This window comes from Meleagris gallopavo, chromosome 1, assembly GCF_905368555.1.
Source record: "Meleagris gallopavo chromosome 1, MGAL_WU_HG_1.1, whole genome shotgun sequence".
Lineage (NCBI taxonomy): Eukaryota > Metazoa > Chordata > Aves > Galliformes > Phasianidae > Meleagris > Meleagris gallopavo.
In genome coordinates this window covers 46,477,582-46,498,781 of record NC_139404.1, presented here as the reverse complement: position 1 = coordinate 46,498,781, position 21,200 = coordinate 46,477,582, and the positions used below count along the sequence as shown (strand labels likewise).

At 39.4% G+C, this 21,200-nt stretch overlaps 2 protein-coding genes across 6 annotated transcripts in view; one reads left to right on the top strand and one right to left on the bottom strand.

Annotated features, from left to right (window-relative positions):
- Positions 1-7,188, bottom strand: LOC146545284 (uncharacterized). The gene is made up of 3 exons (XM_085232968.1): positions 6,797-7,188; positions 6,088-6,759; positions 1-5,132 (listed from the first exon to the last, which is right to left on the bottom strand). Exons 1-3 carry the CDS (start codon positions 7,186-7,188, stop codon positions 5,042-5,044), a joined length of 1,155 nt encoding a protein of 384 aa, XP_085089094.1. The 3' UTR covers positions 1-5,041.
- Positions 6,838-21,200, top strand: part of ANKS1B (ankyrin repeat and sterile alpha motif domain containing 1B) — a 407,202-nt gene continuing 392,839 nt past the window's right edge. For 3 of the 5 annotated variants that reach the window (XM_085223686.1, XM_085223680.1, XM_085223692.1), the window contains exon 1: positions 6,838-7,320. In XM_085223686.1, the coding sequence (XP_085079812.1) occupies positions 7,187-7,320 (134 nt within the window). In that variant the 5' untranslated portion in view covers positions 6,838-7,186. The remainder of the gene's footprint in view (positions 7,321-21,200) is intronic. The other 2 variants (XM_085223671.1, XM_085223662.1) reach the window with 2 other exon arrangements.

The following is a 21,200-nucleotide window of genomic DNA, read 5'->3' as shown; positions in this document are numbered from 1 at the left end:
TACAGCCAGCAATACTCCATGTATTTAAATGTACATAGGAAGACATTAAACTACATTCTTACACAAGGCATTATCCTCAGTCAAGACAGGTATATTAGCAAGATGATGAACAAAGCTATTTCTCATGCTGTGTTAGTATAGGTGTGCATTCATAAGTCTCCATGCTAAAAGGTGATTTATCAGAATAAAAGCACATGCAGTCAAGCATAATGCAAAGCAACTCTAAGCTTATTCTAAATTGAAATGTTTGAATGAAGAAATACCTCTGTGAGTTTTAAGCCTGTCCTCTGAAAATTTCACATTTTCCCTGGTTCTTGTTTCCAAAAAAAACCCAAACAACAACAACAACAAAACCCACCAGATAATGGGTTTATATTTACCTTTTACATACCACTTATGATTTTATATGCTTTTATTGTGCCTCTCCATGACTATTCTTTTGAAAGCTGAAGTGGTCTGGTCTATTCAAGCTGCACAAAGGCTGTACTGGTTGTACCTCTTATCCTTTATCGTGTCTTGCTTCTGATCAAATCTTATTGAGACAGGTCAAATGTGATGGTTTTTTAAGTTGACATAATGATGCTCATTTCCCTTCCTAATAATTCCCAACAATTTTCTTTGCCATTTTGATTACCATGGAGCATTCACCCGGCATTTTCAGAGAAATATCTCCAACAACTTGAAATTATGGAGATGTGACTGCAGATTTGGAATTGTAAAAAGGGAATTCCAAGTTTCCCTCCAACATCACAACAGAGAAATTACTCCTTTCTTTTGTCAGTGCTGAATTCCAATTCCCATCTGGTTTCTACTAGAATGTTGCTGCAGTGTAGTCTTGCACACTCAGTTTTAGTTTAGTCTGAAATCTGTTGTTTTCATTAGCAAAATTTGGTACCTCACTTTATCCTCTCCATGGAGATTATGAGTTTGCTGGGACTTGGACAGAGCACTCATCTATGTGAAAACTGACCATTCTTCCATTTCACTTTCACCTTTTTAACCAATTACTCCCTTCTTACTCACTAACAGTTCAGTTTCTCTAAAAGAATTCAGGAAGGATCTTGCCAAAAGCTTTTTACAAAGCCAAATACAGACTACTGATTGAATTACCATTCTCCATATGCTCTTTGACTCCTTCAAAGAATTCTGATAGATTTATGAGACATGACTTGCTTCTCCAAAAGCTGTACTACTGTATGCTACCAGGTGTCTACCTAGTTGCCAGGTATAGAAATCAGACTCTAGTTTTCCAACTTCCTCTTCAAGCCTTTTTAAAAAGTTATTCACATCACATTCGCTACTTTCCACTCATCTAATACCAAGGCCAATTTAAACAATAGCTTGCAACTCACTGTTCTTAATTTGAAGTTCCTCTGGGGAATTGGATCTGATCAGGCAAACTGTTTTTATCTACTAGTTTGGTTAAAAAAAACCTTAAGGCACTGTAACTACAGTTGATCCCTTACACTTTGCCTGAAAAGAAGGGCCCTTACAGTTAAAATGGTGAAAACTTCTTTCACTGCAAATAGTTATGTCCACTAAAAGAGAACTAGCCAGACTCAAGACTATCCACTGGAACAGGTTGCCCAAGGAGGTTGTGGATGCCCCATCCCTGGAGGCATTCAAGGCCAGGCTGGATGTGGCTCTGGGCAGCCTGGTCTGGTGGTTGGCAACCCTGCACATAGCAGGGGGGTTGGAACTAGATGATCATGGTGGTCCAACCCAGGCCTATGATTCTACGAAGATTCTATGAAGAATCCAGTACAAAATTACCTTCCTGCAACATTTCTGTTGAGAATAACTATGAAAGTTATAAATTGCAAATGTTTGGGAAATTGCAGCTGGTAAGAGAATCAGTGGAAGATTGTTCTTCAATATGTATTTGACGGTGCTATATCCATTTGATTTTTTGAAAAGAAAGTGTTGTGTTCAATTGAATATGTATTAATTCCCACTCAACATTAACCATAACTTGTCTAACTTTGTCATGTATTTCTATTTTCAAATGCTTATTATGTATATAACTATTACTCTTAGTTGTATCAACATACTATTTCCCAGCTGAGAATCTATACCTTTTAAATACATACAGGCAGTTCTGAATATTTGCAGTTTTCTTGTGTGCGAGATTCATTTCCATTAACCATTCTCTCTTCAGGACCCAGTGATGTCAGGAGATGCATGTTGCAGAGTGGCACAGTTGGAATTTCAAGTACATTCTGCCTAATTGGTCATCAAATTGTGTACCCACAAGCATAAACATACCTGAAGGATGTATGATGTACTGGTGTTTGCTCAGCAGTTTCTGTTACTCGAGTGATTTACCAATCTATATTCCTAATCACTAGTTACTATTGTTAGAGCCACAAAGAGAATAGAAATCATTGTCAAGATGCCTCTAGCGATGCTATTGCCTCACAGTGCACCAGCCCCTGTGGTGGCCTTTCTACACTGCTGTTCAAAGACCAGGGAGGATAACATTTGGCCAAATTTTAACTGCTTCCTGTACCTTCAGTTGCTAACCCTCATCTCGAGCATGCTTCATCTGGGATTTCTTTATAATCATTCTTTCAGGCAGACACAATCTGATATGTTGGCAATGCCGTGCATGCCTTAAAAAATAGGCAAGATGTAGGAAATATTTTGAAGACTGAAAGAGTTTGCAGTGTATCAGACATAGAAGGAAGTAATTTTTATTGCAGCAAACTTGGCAGGCAAGGCTTTAGTCCTGTATTGTAACTGTCAGCAGACGCTGGATTGGGGCATCTAATCAGCATGCTGCTCTTACCTACTTGTATTCACATTTCATTCTGCATTTCTCTCTAATGCATGAAAAACAGGCTTAGGCATATTTTGATAGCAAACTGATGCAAGCCTACATCAGAGTGGAAAGACTGGATGAATAATTATACTGCTAATCCCACCTGCTGTCACACAACAAATACATGCAAAGAAACGTATAGATATGTCAGTTAATCTTAGCAACTACCATCAGAGCAAAACAGCAGCTGCACTAGCAATGGCGTGGCAGACATTGACTTGCTGTCAGTACTACCTCTTCACTGCTTTCTGAAGGCTTAGCTCTCCAATGTGACCTGCAGCCTGTGTGTATCCGAGACTTTTGAGCAGTGGGCTATAACAGCCCGCTGGGGAAAGCAGAGTATTTCCCATGATATGTTCAGATGATTCCACAGGTCTGTCTGGTGGAATAGCAGTTCAATTTCTTCTCTTCTTCAGCGTGTTCTGAGCCCCAAAAGAAGGATGTAGTGGGGTCAGTCAGTGCAAATGCTGAAACAGCATCATGCTACTGTGCAGCATCACTAATAATGGGATCATTTTCTTGCATGTTCTTGTCCGTTACAAATTTACACTGTGATGATGTGCCTTGCCTCAAAGCAAACAACTGTTTACAAGATATTATATCTCGTCAGAATCGTACAGTCTGATACTACTGTTGTATGTAAGTCATCAAACATGGCTTTTTCTCCACATGCTACTTTTACTTAATCTGATGGCTCTTTTGTAGAGCCATAACATCTTGGTGTTGTAAGTTGTGTCTAATACCCTCATTTTTTGGCTTCTTCCAGCATTTTGGAAGCCACTCTCTCAGAATATCCATCAGAATTTCTAATAGGGATCTTTGCATCTTTACATGAGAGTATTGAGAACAGGCAGTCCTGAAATATGATGTTAATGTTTGCTGTTCTACTCAGCTATTTTTAATATCACAGATTCAGGTTTTTTCAATGTTTGCAACTCTGTTTTGATATCTCCTCTATGCTCCTTCCGGAAAATAGAGGGGAAAGTCAGAGAATTTGAGAAAGCACTCATTTAACTTGCCTAAAGTATGGGAGTCTGCAGGGAGAGGAAATCAAGTTGTCACCCTGAAATAGGAATGAAACCACGTGATGGTTGCATTGTAAAAACATTAAGGAAAACGCCTATTTATTACAGTCAATCCTAGTCCTTTCAGATAACAAACCTATTAAAGAATTTCTAGGTAGGCTAACTGCTTTTTCTGGTATTTTAGAAAATGGAAGAAAACAGAAGGTAAGGCATATGTTGTGTTAAGAGAAATTCTGAGCTTGAAGGTGTGATGCCACTTAGGCACTGACAGCTGCAGTGGTCATAACTTAAAATGTCTTTTCATATACTAAAATCACAAAATCAAAATTCCACTGTGATATGGAACAGCGCTGCTCGAAAATCAGACAATGTTTTGAAAGATTTCTTGGCTGTTTTACAAATTATCTCTCATCTCTAACTGCTGCAAACCATAAATCTATGTCTCTACATATTATGTCTATTTAATATATTTACCGTACATGTCATTTTGAATGCTGTCCATAGTATTGTCTTGGCATTACCAGGAACAAAGAATGTAAGACATTTAAAAACACAAAGAAGGCCACCTGATTTACCAGGTTTGATCATTTACATTCAGTTCAGTCTCAGTACCTTTTTTTCCTTACCACAGACCATTATGGGTTTGTATCCAGAGATGAAATCAATGTGCTGAATTCTTTGCTTCAGTAGCCATTAGACTTCATCTGTGCTTAACCCTGCCATTAAATAGTGCTGCTTAAATTCATTTTTCTTTATCTGACCGGTAAAATAACTGTTTACAAATCCTCTGCTTGGACTTGCAGTTTGACTGGGTGGTAGGCTGATGGGTTTACGGGTAATGTTTTGAACTATGTTTACTCACTATGTTCATAAAACCTTCCTGAATTTGCTTGCTACTGGATGCATCTGCTACAATGATGTTTCTATCGTGATCCTCCATACTGTTCTTCAACAGCTTTCTGGATGATCTTTTCAATTAGAGCACAGTCTTGAGATTTTATTTTCCCAAGAAGAATTATGTAACGTTTGTACTGAGTCATATTTGCCATCTGCTGATCCAACGACATAAATAATCCAAATTCTTTAAAAACTGCATTTTCCTGTATCTGCTTCTAGTCTCAATATTCACAAACGTGCAGGTCTGTGCATGCACTCCTGCCTTACAATCAGCTCTTCACAGAACACTGGCATCTCTTCAGTGGTTCTTAGCAGCTGTGAAGAAGTTTTCCCATGCAGAGGATGCAGAGGATACACGTGAGAAGGTATTCATCAGGTGATACATGAGACTGCATAGAACGTAAAAGACAAAGCTGAAATAGAAGGAAATTCTAGCTATTCCAACAAAGTACATCACAAAACTTCCAAACAGAAGAAAGCAGGAGTACTTTTTGTTTATGGCTAGCCTTTTTGGAACTAGTTAATGAACTCAAATGGCTGGTAACAAGATACAGAACTTTCTGCTTCAGCTTTAAGTCAGTGTTTTCCACTGTGACTCTGCTGTTACCAAGGTCTTCAGCTGCAAATCCCAATTCATGTGGTTATACATGTATTTATTCAAAACTAAACTTTACTGAAACACTTGTGATCTCAGAATCACTCCTTAAGACTGAGATTTACATCAGGCTGCTTCAATCAGAAAGGCCATAGTGACAGTCTCTGCACCTGGCTTTACGTCAGTGCTCAATTACGTGTCCTCACGACAACCCTGGAGAAGGCAGCATTTTGCATTCTGAAAATGCCAAACTATGTAAAATACATTTTCCATTGTTTTGGTGCTGCGGACAACTGTACTGGAAAAACAGGTCTCCAAGGTGAGAATTTTTTTCTGTTTATTCTTAAGAGATTTTTATATTAGGTAAAAAAGTACATGAAAATAGGCTCTCTCCATTGATTTGCGTGTACTACAGCTCTGAAATAATTAACACTCGCTCTGAAAATGTCACATTGAGATCCAGCCTACCATAATGCCATTTTGCTGGTGCTGTGTGTGCAGTAAATGGGAGAATGCCATGGATCTCCGTGGGGTGACAGGGCAGGGTCTTTTTTGTGTGTTGTACCTATTGAGCTCCCTGTATGAATTGTTGTCAGGGCCGTGGGGCTGCAATGGGAGAATACAGTATCAAATGGCACATTAAACAAGGATATGCACACGGGCTGGCGGGCATGGAATACAGTCAGCATAGCTTATAGGGACTGAAAGCTGTAAGGATGAGTGATTCTGGTGCCGGGAAGGAATCGTACCATTCGAGGTCACACGTGTGAGCCCGTAACCTCCCCCGGAGCACCAGAAAAAGGGCTGAGCGGCTCTGACGCCGAACGGACCGAGCTGCGCTCCTTATCCTTTGCAACGCTGACAAGCTGCGATGCTGCGGCTGGATCCGCCTTAGCGGTCCCATCTGCCTGATTCGCCAACAGCCCCACTTTGTGCCTCGCCTCAGCAGGGCCCGGATTTTCCTTTTTTGTCGACACGGCGCAGCGGGCTCCTCCATGTTCCGGCTGGGGTTACATCCCCGTTCGGGAGATCTCCCAACGCACCCGCGGGGGCCGCCCCGCCTCAGCCCTCCCTCACATCGCCACCCGGCCCCGCCGCACCTCCCGGCGGCAGCGGCAGCAGCACCGGCACGCACCCCCCGCCCTCTCCTCTCCACTGCTCCCGCCTGTCCACCCCGTCCCCCCCTTCCCGTTCCGCAGCGCGAGGCGGCGCCACCTCTCCGCCGCTCCCCGGGGTCACCTGCGGCCGCCTGGGCCGCCGGCTCCGCACCTGGCGGGGCCGAGGGGCGGACGGACGGGCAGCTCTCCCCGCACGCGCAGCCCCGCACCGCAGTGGAACGCGCGAAGGGCGGGCGGGGCGGGGCGGGGCGGGGCGGCCGAGGGCCGGGGCGGGCGGAGGGGGGCACGCGGCCCGGGCAGCCACTGAGCGCGCGCCGGGCGCGTCTCCCCAGCAACGGGCCCGGCTCTCCGGGGCCGCGCCGCCTCCCCCGTTCCACCCTTCACTTCCCTTCCCTTCTCTTCCCTCGCCCGTGTGAGGGTCGCCGTCCCCCGCCCCGCCCCGCCCCGCCCAGACACGGGCGCGGGGGCCGCCCGCTGCCCTCCGCCCCGCTCTCCAGGCCGAGGCTCGGGGTGCGCGGATGGGAGCGGGGGGGAGGCTCCTGCTCGGCCTGGCTCCCCCCCTCCTTCCCCTCCACACTCCACCCAGCAATGATCCAGTGAAACTAGGAGGAGGTGATTCTCCTCCTCCCTCCCGCTGCTGCTCCCGCTGCTCCGGAGGGGACTGCAGGAATCCACGCTCCGCTCCCAGGCAGCGCAGCGGGGGGAGCGGGGGGCCGCGCGGTCCCCGGCCATGGGCAAGGACCAGGAGCTGCTGGAGGCCGCCCGCACGGGGAATGTGGCTCTGGTGGAGAAACTCCTGTCTGGGAGGAAAGGAGGGATCCTGGGCAGTGGATCCGGAGCTATTCCCTTGTCCAGCTTGCTGAGGTAGGGGCACCATTCCCCGCCAGGCGCTGGGGCTTTCGCTGCTCTTCCTCACCATCACCATCGCCGCTCTCATCCTCATCCCCATCCCCGTATCCCTCATAGTAAGAATAAATGGTTCACTCTAGCCAAGTACCACCGTGCTTAAAGTCACAGGCAGGCATTTTATTTACACAGCGGTACAAAATCCTCGCCTTCAATGCGTCAGTCAGGCACTTGTGCCTTCTGTTGCTCGCTGCGGTTCAGAACTTGCATTTCGATTGCCGGGCTGAAATGCACGATAATCCCCTTTTGGTATTTCATCTCCAAACGACTACTCTCAATCACAGGTGGAAGCGTTCATTGCAGAAGTGGGGATGCGTTGCATGTGGGGAATGCTGCGTGGAACGCCGCCGCGTCGCCCCACACCCTCACCACAGTTGCTCCCTCACTTGCTGAAGAAATTAGGCATGCCATAGTAATGAGCCTACAACACAAAGAAAGGAACCTTCTCTCTGTCGAGGCAGACAGGCGTGAAACTTACGGAGCAGGTTAGGTAACAGCAGGGTTAGTTTCGAGGTACCTCGATAGAGTGGAGTGAAACGGGGTTACTGGCCGTGCTGGTGGAGGGACTTAACTTTAATCATCAGTCATGTCAAGGAGCCTACAGCACGGCTTCGGCGTGAAGTTTCATCATGCTCTTCATGAGAGCATTATCACACACAGGCATTCATGGCACTTGTCACTATTCATGGAGAAGGTCTGCAGCCTGCAGCCGTCAGCTGGTATTTTGTACCACACTGGTTGTAGCAGGAAGGCAAAATGAGCTGAAGCACTGTGTACCTAGAAACTTGAATGAATTGTTAATTCTGTTTATTTGTGAAAGAAAGAAAAGGCCTGGAGAAATGCTTGCATGAAAGCATGTTTTTCCTTCTATTGTCAGTATGTCCTTGTCATTATATTTATATTGTTTAAATATTCCCTATTACAGGAAATTTAGGTGAGCGTCCAAATTATAGTTGTGTGAATTCTATTGTAAGTCTTTGTATTTTGAAAATGTTTTTAGAGCTGTAGACAGCATCGGGGTAGTCATAGTTTACCAAACTTCAGCATTGCCCCAGTCCAACCACTCACTGAGCTGTTGTTTAATTACTCACCCGCTGACCACAATCAAAGCACGCCATGCAATTGTTTCTTGTGCTGTGCCTGAATGTGCAGTTTAGCAGGCGATATGCCAGATAATTGGTGGAATTTAAAATATAAGGCTTTGTGAAATGCGATGGCCATTTTTGGCAACAGCAGAAGGAAGTTCACTTCAGTACAATGATTAGCCATTTATCATCCAGTTCTACTGCACGATTTGTGTAGTGGCTTTCTTCAGGGCTAGCACCTGTGCTGTGTTCTTACACTATTGCTTTCATGTTGTAGATCCAAAGTTCTGTATATCCAGAGGGAATGCATTTGCTTGTGTTTTTATCTTTTTATTAAACAAGTGTTTCACTTTGTGTATACAGAACCCATTAACCATGTGTTTTGTATATACAAATGGGTTGTGGCAATCATAGTTTGCCATTCAGAATACAAGTTTTTCACATTGTAAACTCAATTGTATTCTGTTTCAGGAAGAGCACTTCATTCTACTTCTTTTTAAGCTAAAACATGCATTGTTTTATTTATGCTGTTTCTTACTAGTTGTATAGAGGATATTTATGGCTTTTGTAAAAATAACTTAAAATATCTAGAGTAAGTATTTAGCATTCAGCTGCTAAAATATTTCTGATTTTGAAGAAGTTATTTCAGTACATTTAAGAAGAAGTCAATAATAGTTTGATGCAGAAACATTTCACAATATAACACGCTATTGAACATAAAGCTTTTTAGAGGGAATATTAATAATTCCATTAATTTCGCCAGGAATGCTCATAGTAGCTACTAAGTAGCTATAGAACATATTTTCAAGCAAAAAGTAAATGTGATAGATATTTTAACATATCTTTTTTTCCTTTTTGAAGATGTTATATGACCTAGTTCATGCCAGTAATTATGGATTAGGTCCAGAATAACATGCAATATTAAGACAAAAATGTAGGATTGTATCTTGGTAGAGAACTCCTGGAAACAATAGAAGATACCGAAAGGGAGTCATACTAACTTCCTGGTCTGATTTAGGAGAACAACACTTAACTGAAAATTGCAAAGTTTTGAGGAGCTGTATATAAAATTTTGAACTTGAGGATAGGGAGATCTGAAGATTTCTTAATGGAAAACAACTTGCAGTAGCTTTCCTAGTAACCATGCTACTGTTTTTCCATTTTGTTAGACTGAAAAGTGCTTATGCAGAAGTGCTTTTGAAATGTATCAGATAAAGTCATAGAAAAAAAAATATAGGGACATACTTTTCTTCTTTCTATAGACTCCTTAGGAGTTATTGTGTTTGACAGTGTCTTCCAGCGCTTCATTGACCCTAATTGTTCCTTTCCTAAAATGATGCCCCTGAAAGGCCCATGCTGCTGTTTCTCCTTTTGGCAGTGCTGTTTCTAGCGTTGCACTGGGAGTGTTCAAGTCCTTCAGCATCCATGTGGACCAATACTGTCCTACTGTGGGACTTCCCTTCAACTTTCTTCTAAGCATAAAACTCAGTTTATGTGGCTGAACCTTCCATGGCATTGTGCCTTTGTGGAAATTTGCTTTGCAGTAATTATGTACCTCATGAATGAAATCTAATATTCATGAATCAACAAATGCACATTGATTGTTATCTGAACTGAGGAACAAGCTATCCAAATTCTGATCTTCTATTTACATTTTTATAACTTTTTTTTTTTCCTGACTCTTAGCAAATTTTATGGCACTTGGGGGAAAAATAGGACAAGCCTTTTAATGGTTGTTTTATAGTTGAATATATTCATTGATGTTAACTGCGTAGTAAATTATCTTACTTTTAAAGGGCTGACTTCTAACTTAAAAGTCATCATACTGAATTATGGCAGTAGTTCAGGAAAACAACACTGTCCAGCTAGGCTATTTAAGCACACACAAGTAAATGAATGAATTCCTTTGTGGACTTGAGCTTTAGCACATGTTTAAAACAGAGTACATGCAAAGTGCGTAACAATGGTATATGCTTAATTAAGAGGTCATATGCACCCAGATACTTATAATGGGTAGTATGTAGGACTTAGTGCCCTAATTAATTTGTCTGAAGGAATGACAACAAAGTGATGTTTGACCATGTAACTGCCTTCAGTTTAGGAGATGTGCTGGAAGGCCCCTTACCTTAACATAGAATCACGGAATCGCAGGGGTTGGAAGGGACCTCAAGAGATCATTGAGTCCAACCCCTGCTAAAGCAGGTACCCTACAATGGCTCGCATCCAGGCATGTCTCCACAGAAGGAGGCTCCACCACGTCTCTGGGCAACCTGTGCCAGTGCTCCCTCATCCTTACCATAAAGAAGTTCTTCCACATGTTAGTATGGAATTTCCTGTGTTCAAGTTTTAGGCCATTGCTCCTTGTCCTACTGCTACACTCCACTGAAAAGAGCCTGGCACATCCATTTGCCTTCCACCACCCTTTAGATATGTATAACCTCCATACTTTCTGGAAGGTAAAGATTGTATAGTGAGGGTGAATTGTTCATATGCAGAAGTTGACAAAAATCATTGCAATATATTGGAGTGAGTAAAATCTTCAGGAAACCCTTGTCATAGAGTAACTTAATTGCTTAACCCATAACTGATTAGTTGATTAAACCTAGGTGTTTAGTTGCATTTTACACATCTAATAGTTTCTGAATCATCTGTGTGAACTGACAGACTTACCAAAGACCCAGATCCTCTGGAGATACGGCTGGATTCCAGGTGGGATAGATGAGGACATCTAAGGTGTGTTACACATGAATGTGTAGGCTGCAGTTGGAAACCCAGCTGAGTAGTGCAGGCCTGGGATTTGTTCTTTAGCTATGAAAAAATGATATTTTGAGACACCTCAGAAGCCATTCCGAGTTTAGAAGGCCAAAGTGTAAGGGAATTTTCTGTTTCTTCTGAGATTCTTCTTCCTGGGAATGTCATGCATTAATGTATTAACTATGTTTCACTTTTTTTTTTCTTCAGAAAAAAAGAGCTTTTAGGGCTGTAATAGAGGAGAATTTTCACTATTTTTTATATCACTACCATAGTATGAACCTGAAAACTTGAGAGTGAAATCCCACAGTCCTTCTAACTGAATATTTCACTCAGTTCCTGTATCCCAAGCCCTTAAATGTACAGTAAATTACTTACCACACGAAATAAAACACGGAAAGCGTTTCTAATAAAACCAGCATTTTTTTCTGTATATTAGTTTGATTATCTGCATATACATAACAGTTATATTGACCAACCTATTTATCATTATTGGGTAGAGATAGGCTTGATTTCCTTCGAAGTGTTTGGTAAAAATAATTTTATAGGTTTTCATAAATCTCTAAGACCTTGTATCATTTTGCAGCATGCAGTCACATACAGCCTTTTTTGCCTTAGTGGTACATTATAGCCTAAAGAAAAAAATGGGTAGTTTTTGATTAAATGCTAATCTTTAGCCTTTTTAAACTCACTACTGTAAAGAAACATTGGATTTTTAGCAAGACTGAGGCATAGAATATGAATTACTATGTGAATTGGCACAGAGTTGTTGGGAAGGGTGAGTTGGCCCCTTCTTGCTCTTTGTTGGCTCCTGCCATTACACAGCATGGGTGGGTGGAGCAGCCTGCATGGAGCTGTTTTTTCCCCTTCTCCACTTGGCAAGCTGTGGCAGGGAATGGCTCCCTTCTTTGCTTGTCCTTAGTGCAGCTATGCCATGTATATGCCTGGCCCAGGATATTTCTTCTCTCAAGTATAAGAAACTCAGCAAGCAGATTGTCAGTCTGCAAGCCGCAATCTGTTTCCTCATCTGTTTCTCAGAGCAGTGTCTTGCTCGCAGCAAAGCCATAGTTTAGCCTGATGGCCTTGGCGCATGTTGAGAACGCACAGATCAACTTCTGTCCTTATGCAGAGCCCTGTGATTTGTTCAAGTTCCTGTGACAAATCAGATCACACTTAAAAACTGCTTGTAGAGCAGAAAATGTTTAAAAAATAAAATTTGACAAAGCTTTAGTTAAAATATTAACAAGATGTTCCCCTCCCCCTCCCACACACATTTTAAGTTATGTAAATGGATTGTCTTATCAACAAAAATGAAGGCACTAGTTCTGTTCTTCTTTACAAATACCATTGTCTGAAGGAAGAGAAAAAAAAGCTTCGGTTTATGAAGGAATTATATTAAATAGAGATTTCAGTAGCAGCTTTCCAAACTTACATACTTCAGTTTTAGTCTCACTTCTGTGTTAGAAGATATTTAATCCAAATAATCAGTGCCGATAACAAACTGGTGAGCATTTGTTACCTGTAGGTCAATGGGGCATTCATTTGTTCTATGATAATGTCTAATTTTAGTTACGCTTCTTTTAATTAATATATAGAGGTGTGTTTGTAGCAGTGTTCCAAGCAGAGACCAACATTTCCAGATTTCCATGTTACCTTTTCCATTCTGAATAGGATATTAAGTCTTTTTGGAACATAGTTCATTTTTCTTCCTTTTGGCGTTCAGTATGAAATATGAATTAATGACCATTGCAACACTTGGTTATGGTGCTTAGTATTACGATAGTTGATTGCTGCGTTGATTCTGCATGTTTGTTCTTTCAAATGTATGGGCTTCTGCTAAGCTTCATTTTGTTATTTTCCACCTTTTTTAGATTTATTTTTATTCTTATTTCTGATAAAAATGCTTTCAAGCAAAATTTAGACTAAGTTATATCTACAGGGTTCCTTTAATTTTCTTCACAAGTTTGAAATATTCACCATATGTAAGGTAGCAATATGGACAGTTTTTAGGACATCTGGTAGAAATCTCATTGTTAAGACAAGGCAATTTATGGTTTCTGTAACTAATCTTCCCTAGGAACTCAACATGACCCTGGATTCACAGTTCTGTAGTTAGTGTCTGTTCATAAACTCCTCACTTCTTACTCCGCATTTTATTTCCTGAGTATTGTTCAAGTTTCCATTCCACTAATATTCTGAAGTCTGTTAGACCAAATATCAAAAATGAACAGCAACAACTGCAGAGCTAGTATAAAATCTACCGTGGTCAGATTATATGCCAATGGAGATACTCAGGATAAGGGATGTAGTAGTGCTAGGAAAACTGCTGGAGTTGCTGATGGAACTGGGGAAGACTAATAAGAGAACTTTCACAAGCAGTTTCAGGAAGAAGTTAAGGAAGAAAAAAATAAAGGAAAGCTGAAGCATCTGTAAATTGAAAGAACTCTTTAGAAAACGGCTAATGTCTAATTCTGTAGTAGACCATAAAAATGCATTTTGACCTCCATCTTGTTTTCCCTCTCAGTTGTTTGGTAATTCAGTAGATTTAATGCTGCATTACACATTTTTTAAAGCTGATATGGCATTGCTGGTTTTAAGAGTTAGTGTGTTAGAACTAAGGGGGAAAATATAATAGAACAGTGAAGAATGATGTATTCTGAAAGGTCTTCTATCTTATGACTTGTCAGTGTTGGAAATGTGATGATGAGCAAAATACAGATGCTTTCAAGACAAGCATTTTCACAGTAAGTGCACCAGTGAGTAAGAACACATCAGCGTTTTTTAAATTCTGCAGGTAGATCCTGTTCTTTGTCTCAGTCTTAGTTTCAGTTCATATGCGTATTCATGGGTGAGCTATCAAGAAAATGCTTGCAGCTCTAGGCCATTTTTTATTGCCCTGACATGGACACTAGTTGAAGCAGCCTATAAACTACTTTAATTCATAGTACCAGTATATAATCCCTAAGAGACAATACTGTTCAGAGTGCAATTACACTCCCTTTCCTCCAGCAAGCTAAATTTGTTGTCCAGGGGAATTGGTGTATACAAGACTTCCACAGGTGGAAATTCCATTCTGCCATGGGAGTTTTCTGCTGGCTACTTCCAATCAGAGTATGCATCCTAACCATTTTTATTATTTCAAGATAAAATATTTTTATGTTACATGCATAAGACATAATGAGTGGTATTAATTCCTGCCTACTGATAGGATGTTTTCATGTATGTAGATCCTTTGGGGAAGCAGGGAATACATTTTGTTTGAACTTAATAGACTTTATGTGAAGATTCTTATTACTTTTTAATTACTTTTTTCCTGATTACAGTATTTTCAGTATGATCATTTTGTATTTTAAAAGTGATATAACTACTCTTCTGTACCTAAATTAATGTCTGTGAATTTCTAATAACGTATATCTATCTGTCATAATAAAGGTTCTGAGATCTTTAATTCCATTAGATTGTGCTTCTATTAAAATTATTTTACAGTTTTCCATCTACTGTACATACATTTTGTAAAGAAAGAAGAAATGCTAAAAATGACATTTTGAGTGCATTTTGGTTCTGGTTTAAAATACCTAGTGGTAGCTTTGTTTCTGTAGGTATTGATGTTTGCACTAAGTTCCTGTTAAAGCCGATGTAAATCTGGTTAATACAGTTAGGGAGTATACAGAGTAATTCAGCTCACTCCAAATTTTATATGGAATGATTTTGTTTCCAGCAAGACCATGTCCCTAATTTAAGTATAATAATAGGTAAAATATTTCAGTGAAGAACAGAAAAAGAACAATTTTAATAGAAGGTATGCGTAGAATGTATAGATAGATGACTACTTTAATAGCTAAGTTAATCAAAAAAATTAGGTAAATTTCTTTATTTTATAGTTGCTTTAGATTAGTTACGAAATAGTAGGCATTAGCTACCCTGTAGATGATCACCTGACTCAAAGGCAGAATCAAGTGCTGGATGGTTCAAGTTGGATATAAATAAGAAAACAAACACCATGAAGTGTGTGTCAAGTGTGAAGATGAGAAAGCTAATGGGTGATCTTAGTGCTTCCTTCACCTGCGAAGCGGAAGGGTGTGAAAAAGATGGGCTGACTTCTTGGAGGTGTGTATTGACAGGACAGGAAGCATCAGGCAGCAATCGCCACATAGAAAATTCTATGCAGATAGTAGGAAAAACTGGATTGGTGTGAGGATGGTCCAACCTGGGAAAAGTTGCTCAATAAGTTTTGTGGTATCTCTGTCCTTGGAAGTATCTAGGCTCCTAGACAATGGATTTAGTTGGCCTTGCTGAGAGAGAGGGGGTGGTCCTTGTGAGGCTTAATTTTTCTGTGATGTCGTATTACAGCCTGTGTAATATACACATACCAGATCTAAAGTATTATGGTTCATTGACCTTAAATTACCCTTGCACGCTGTTAATACAAACCCTTTCCTTTATTTTTGGAATCTGAATTCTTGATGACAGTAAAGCTGACAACATTATTCCACTGTGTCAGCATCTTTAATTCTTTTAAGAATAGAAAACAGAATTTTCTCCTTGCACTGTTGAGAGGAGGGAGCCTGAACTTAGAAAGTGGACTATTGGGAAGAATGAATGATCTCATTGGCTGCATTCATTGATGTGGTGGAAGAGTTTTGAGTCAATTGCGTGTTCATTTACTATCTCTTCTGTAGTCTGGGACCTATTTTACTCTCCCTAAGCTTTTCATGTTCAGCATACTGTTTTATGCTTCAGCTGGACAATGTTTTTGTGAATTTTTCCCCTCTGTCACATTAGCCATTACAAAAGCTATTATTATTGTATTTAGCCTTTGAGTTTACACACTAATAACTTTTTTCTCCTGTAGGTGATTGGTGTGTGTTTTTTTTTTCTTTCCTAACTCTCAGATGACTGCCGAAATAAGTCTTAAGTTGTACAGTATGTGTAGTGTTACCAAATGAGAAGAGTCCAGTAAAGAGATGTCTTTTAGAGAAGGTAAAATAATTGGGAATATCTGCTGGAATAGCAATCTGCAAATTGCCTGAATTCCAGATCTTTGAAATAACTTTCTAGTCTGTTTGTTACTGGTAGTTCTAAGACTTTAAGGTCTTCCATATTATTTGTTGACTTGTCTGGGTCATTGTTTACTATTTGTAGTTTTCACTAGGTAAGAGTAGTAAATCTGTGTATCTAGATTATTTTTGCAGATTAAAAACCCCAACATATTAGTATTAGCAGTTTGACCCCAGAATCTCCATTAAGTCATTGATAAGATTTCCTAAAAAACATAATTTACTCTTATTTTTAGTTTTCAATTTTCTCAAGTAATTATTTATCTACTTCCATATCCTCCTTGTCATCTGTGTAGCTAATTTATCAGATTATGTTCGTAAGTAATTTGCAATCACTCTGCTTCCTATTTTGCGCACATTCATTGCAGAGCAGTGTCTTGCATAACCAAGTGGCCTGTGTTTGTCAGGGAACTTCTCACATAATATGCTCAAGTAAATATTCACAGAACCAGAAATAAAACCTATGGTTAGTAGTAAGGTATATGTTAGAAATCTGTTGTATGTACCATCAGTCATTCTATTACTTTTAAGTGGAAGAGGTTGGATGAGATTGTTGGGAATAGAGGTCTGTTAAGTTTTGCCAAGATGACACCACATGGTGGAATTTCATGAGTTTTAGGCTGCTTCTTTAGAAAATTTGACATACCTTAAAGTATGTTGCAAATCAATCATTCTGAAGTTGCTAATGGTAAAAATAAGGTTGCCCGTGCAGTTTATATTTAACCCTCTGAATATTACATATTTTTAATGACACAATCACATATTCTTCTTCCACAAGGTCCATACCTTAGTTGCAGGCCAGAACAGACAATGCTCAGTGAATCAGTAGTTATTTGATATTTTTTATCCTTGCTATTCAGTATTTCCCCCCGAGCCATATGTACTGCACACTATTCAGGCTCTTCTGTAGAAAAACAATTATTAATTTTTCTCCTTGGTTTTCCAGTGTTGTCACTCTACTATTTGACTGCTTCACAACGTTGATGCACTGTTTCCACAGTACTTCTGAAACTGACATGTATATAGATGTTTAAATATTTATTAAATGTCTTGTCCTTGTATTTAATAGCTCTAGTGACTTTTTCTTCTGTGCATTTGTTCAGTTGGTGTTTGAAAAAAATATGAATTTCTTGCATTCATAGTATCCCCCAGCAAGGGTTTCACATCTTAATGAAGTATTATGTGAAGAACGTTCCCTGTAAGTTATGTGGCATTTCATATATTGGAAATGTGTAAAGATAGATTCACATGTTCAGTGGTTTGTTTTTGGAGCACAGACATGGATAGATTCCATTTCTGTGCAGCGTTAAACTGCTGTTCATGTTCTTTGCTAGTTTAATTCCAGTACACCTTTTAATATCTTTGATTTACAAAAAGAAAACAGTTCTTATCAGTCATCTGATAAGAATGAGCCTCCAATCATCCCAAGACCAGCATTCATTACACAAAGAAAAACAGTATGGAATAATGAAATTTTTAAAAGCATGACTCTATACACATGCGTAAGTGGGATGAACTAACACCAGCACTTTCATCCTTGCCTTAACTACCTCAATAATTTTTAACACACATTGCAGATAATGTATTTATCTGTTGACTATAGATTTAAACCGTCTTTGTGATTATCAACAGAATGTATTGGATAAAGATTTCTCTATTAATTTATAAATATTACAACTCCTGATATATATTCCTTATCTTTATGAAGAATTATGAGAGATCCAGGACCGTGACGAATATTTCTTTTTTATTTTGGCATATCTAAAAATGCACATTTGAACAAGATTCCCGCTATATTGCCTGAAACAGCAAAGGTGAATTGAAGAAAATCAGTCTTTTAATTGTTGAAAGGAATTTGTGAAGATGGAAGTGAAATAGCTGTGTATAGGATAGAAGTGGTTCTGTCTTGTGAGGGAAACTTATTGAAGAGACAACAAAGTCATTCACCAGTGAGGTGGGAGGTGTATTATTTCCTTGCTTAACACTAGCTAATCATAATTAATAAATTACTCTGGTTACTGGTACTTAGTGTGTTGGTAAGAAAGAGGATTTAGATCCAGGTGCAGATTTGGAAGAAAATCCTGGAGAAACAATGAGATACTCAATGTGATACCTTATTTGACCTCTTCTAAATCCCAAGATGCTGGTTATGGGGAGCAGGTTGAGATTTGGACATCACTCGGGTATAAAGGTGGTCTAATGAGATGGAGAGATGGGGTCATGAACAGTGCATAGGAATCCTCACAAAATAAGATTCCCTTTTTTTTCCAGTCATTATGTTTTAGATCACGTATGCCTATTTAATTAAAAAACAAACAAAAAACCCAAACTTCTAGAAAGGCAAATTTAACTTGAAGAGATGCAAGTATATACTAAAAGGATGATCACCTTAATGCCTTCTTCACCTCAAGATTTAAAGTGGCGAGTTTCAGTAGGGTTAAAGTCCCAGATGTTTAGTCAAGTGATCATTATATATATTTTACACCTGCTTTTACATCTAATAAGCCATGGCTTAATGAAGTGCCCCTAAAGAATATTAGTTTATTTTGGGATATTTTCTTCTCCTCTCCAAGAGGGCCGAGTGCCAAAATCTTCACATGAGATGGAAATGTGTTGCAGTAGGTTTAATGATACTGCAATCTTTTGTTCTTTAAATTATATTTTATTTTTTAAATATACTAATATTGCTAAAATGGGGGCAATCAGCTCAAGAAGGCCATTTAACTTTGTTTGTACTATAATTTTACCTTTCATTTAAATTAAAAAAATGTATCCCACTGAAGTGACTGGTTAATTTGAGATTTCAAATTATTAGTATATGGACAGTATACTTTATGCTGACATTTTAAAGCATGGAAAAGCATTTTCATATTTTTATAGATATTTCTTGTTACATCTAACGTAATGTAAGATAATAGTTAAAAACAATTAAATTTTTGCTGAAGGATCTGGGAATCTGTATAAGTAAAGGGCTGTCAGCAAAAAACAAACAACTCCACTCCCACTTACTCCCTCCCCCCCAGAAATACTCCAGAATGCTTCTAATTCATTAACTTATGGGGGAAAATTGGAACATTTTCTATTAATTCCTATATTTTTCCTTATTGAATGTGTCTCATACATATAGAAGAAGAATCTTTGGCTTGTATTACTCACTTACTCAAACGGGATCATTGACTTCTGAAGTTAGTGTTTAGAAATAATTTTGCCTTGGTTGTCGGGTTTTTGTTTGTTGGGGTTTTTTTTAAATACTGTTTCTCACACGGTATTAGTTACTCCTCTTAAATCGGAACAAAATAGAGCCAGTTTTAAAATGTGGTCTGACTGTATTGGCAATAACTGGTATTCAAGGTGTTGATGAAGATTGACTAGTATTTGTGGTTAGTTTTCAAAACAAACCTGGAGTTGACTGTAGTCACACGATTTTGTCACTCTTCTGATTAATACTGAGGTGTATGAGAACTCAGAAACCAAGACCCTTAGTAGCAGTTACGACAAAATATCCTTGATACAGGAATGTACAGGAATTATATGCTTCAAAATTATTTAAGAGTAGAGATAAGAATGTCAGAAAAGAAGTAGCAGCAACAAAAATCTTGTGATGTTTCAAACGCATAACTCTTTTTGCTTTTTTTTTTTTTTTTTGTCACCAGATGAACCATTTCAATATTTGCTTCTCCTTTTCTTGCTTTAAAGCTCTACAGGCTGTAACAGGGTACAGACTCAGGAAATAAGTTTTGAGAAAAGTAAGTGAGGTTGCTAAGAAATGTTTGTTAAAGAGCCAAGGAAGCATTCTCTCTGTGAGGCTTCCTATCTTAGCCATTAACCTCCAGGGAATAAATCAGCTAACTACCATAAATGACAAAGAGCTTTTTTTCCTTCCTTCAGTAACAAAGTACTGTGTTCACTGTTTTTTTTTCCTGATTTCTTCCTTCCAATATTTGCCTCTCTTTCCTTTTTCTTATTGTGATAACCAGCTCAAAAATTAAACAAACAAACAACAACAACAACAACAAAAAAAAAAACAAAAACAAAAACAAACAAACAAAAACCAGTAAACTGGAACAACTTAGAAGGTGAAAGTGAAGGATCCTGCAGTTCCCATCAAGGCCAGGGTGCCCAATATGAAAAGGAGTTAAGCTAATGCTTCAAGGGATTGGAGAAGACACTGAATTTGACAAAAGCATGGAAAAAGAACAGAATTCACTGGGAAGGCTGAAAGAACTGATGATGCTTGGCAAAAGTGAGAAGATTGGGAAGATAGGATTGAGGCAGGGCAAAATCACTTGCTAGAGTGAGACGTAGAGATCCACTTTCAGTACTTACTGAAAGACTGATGAACACTATGAAGTGGCAAGTAAATGTAGTTATAATGACAAGAAAAGACAGAAGTGGTTGGATATTGTCGGGTTTTTGCCCAACAGACTTGTAGCTTGCATGAATGAATCTGCCAGGCTACTTGGAAAAATGCCAAAGCCAAAACCACCATCTCTGAAAGAAGGCAGCGGGAAGGAGCTGAGTTCCTTTGTGGTATTTCTGTTTAAATGTGTTCTTGTATAAAAAACAAGAAATATAAAACTCAAGGGAGTCAGACAGCAGGCCTCAGGATTACTCTTTAAAGGATGGAGCCAGAGTGTCTAGACCTCTTTGGAAGGAAGTATAATGCTTCAGAGCTGATCTTCACTTCCTAGTAGCTCAGTTTTCAGATCTCCTTTGAAAATATGTCTTTTTTAAATGCCAAGATATCACCAATTCTGGATAAGTTTCTAATAAACTCTAAAGAGGAATTAAGAACAAATATTCCAGGAGGTCATCTCATAGCAAATGTCTTTCTTCAAGTTTCAGTTGACCTGTGAGATGCTGTGGCTTTTCATGCAACCATCATGCAACATGCATCATTACAGTCTCCTGGGATTCTTAAAAAAGTCCAGAACACAACTGAGAT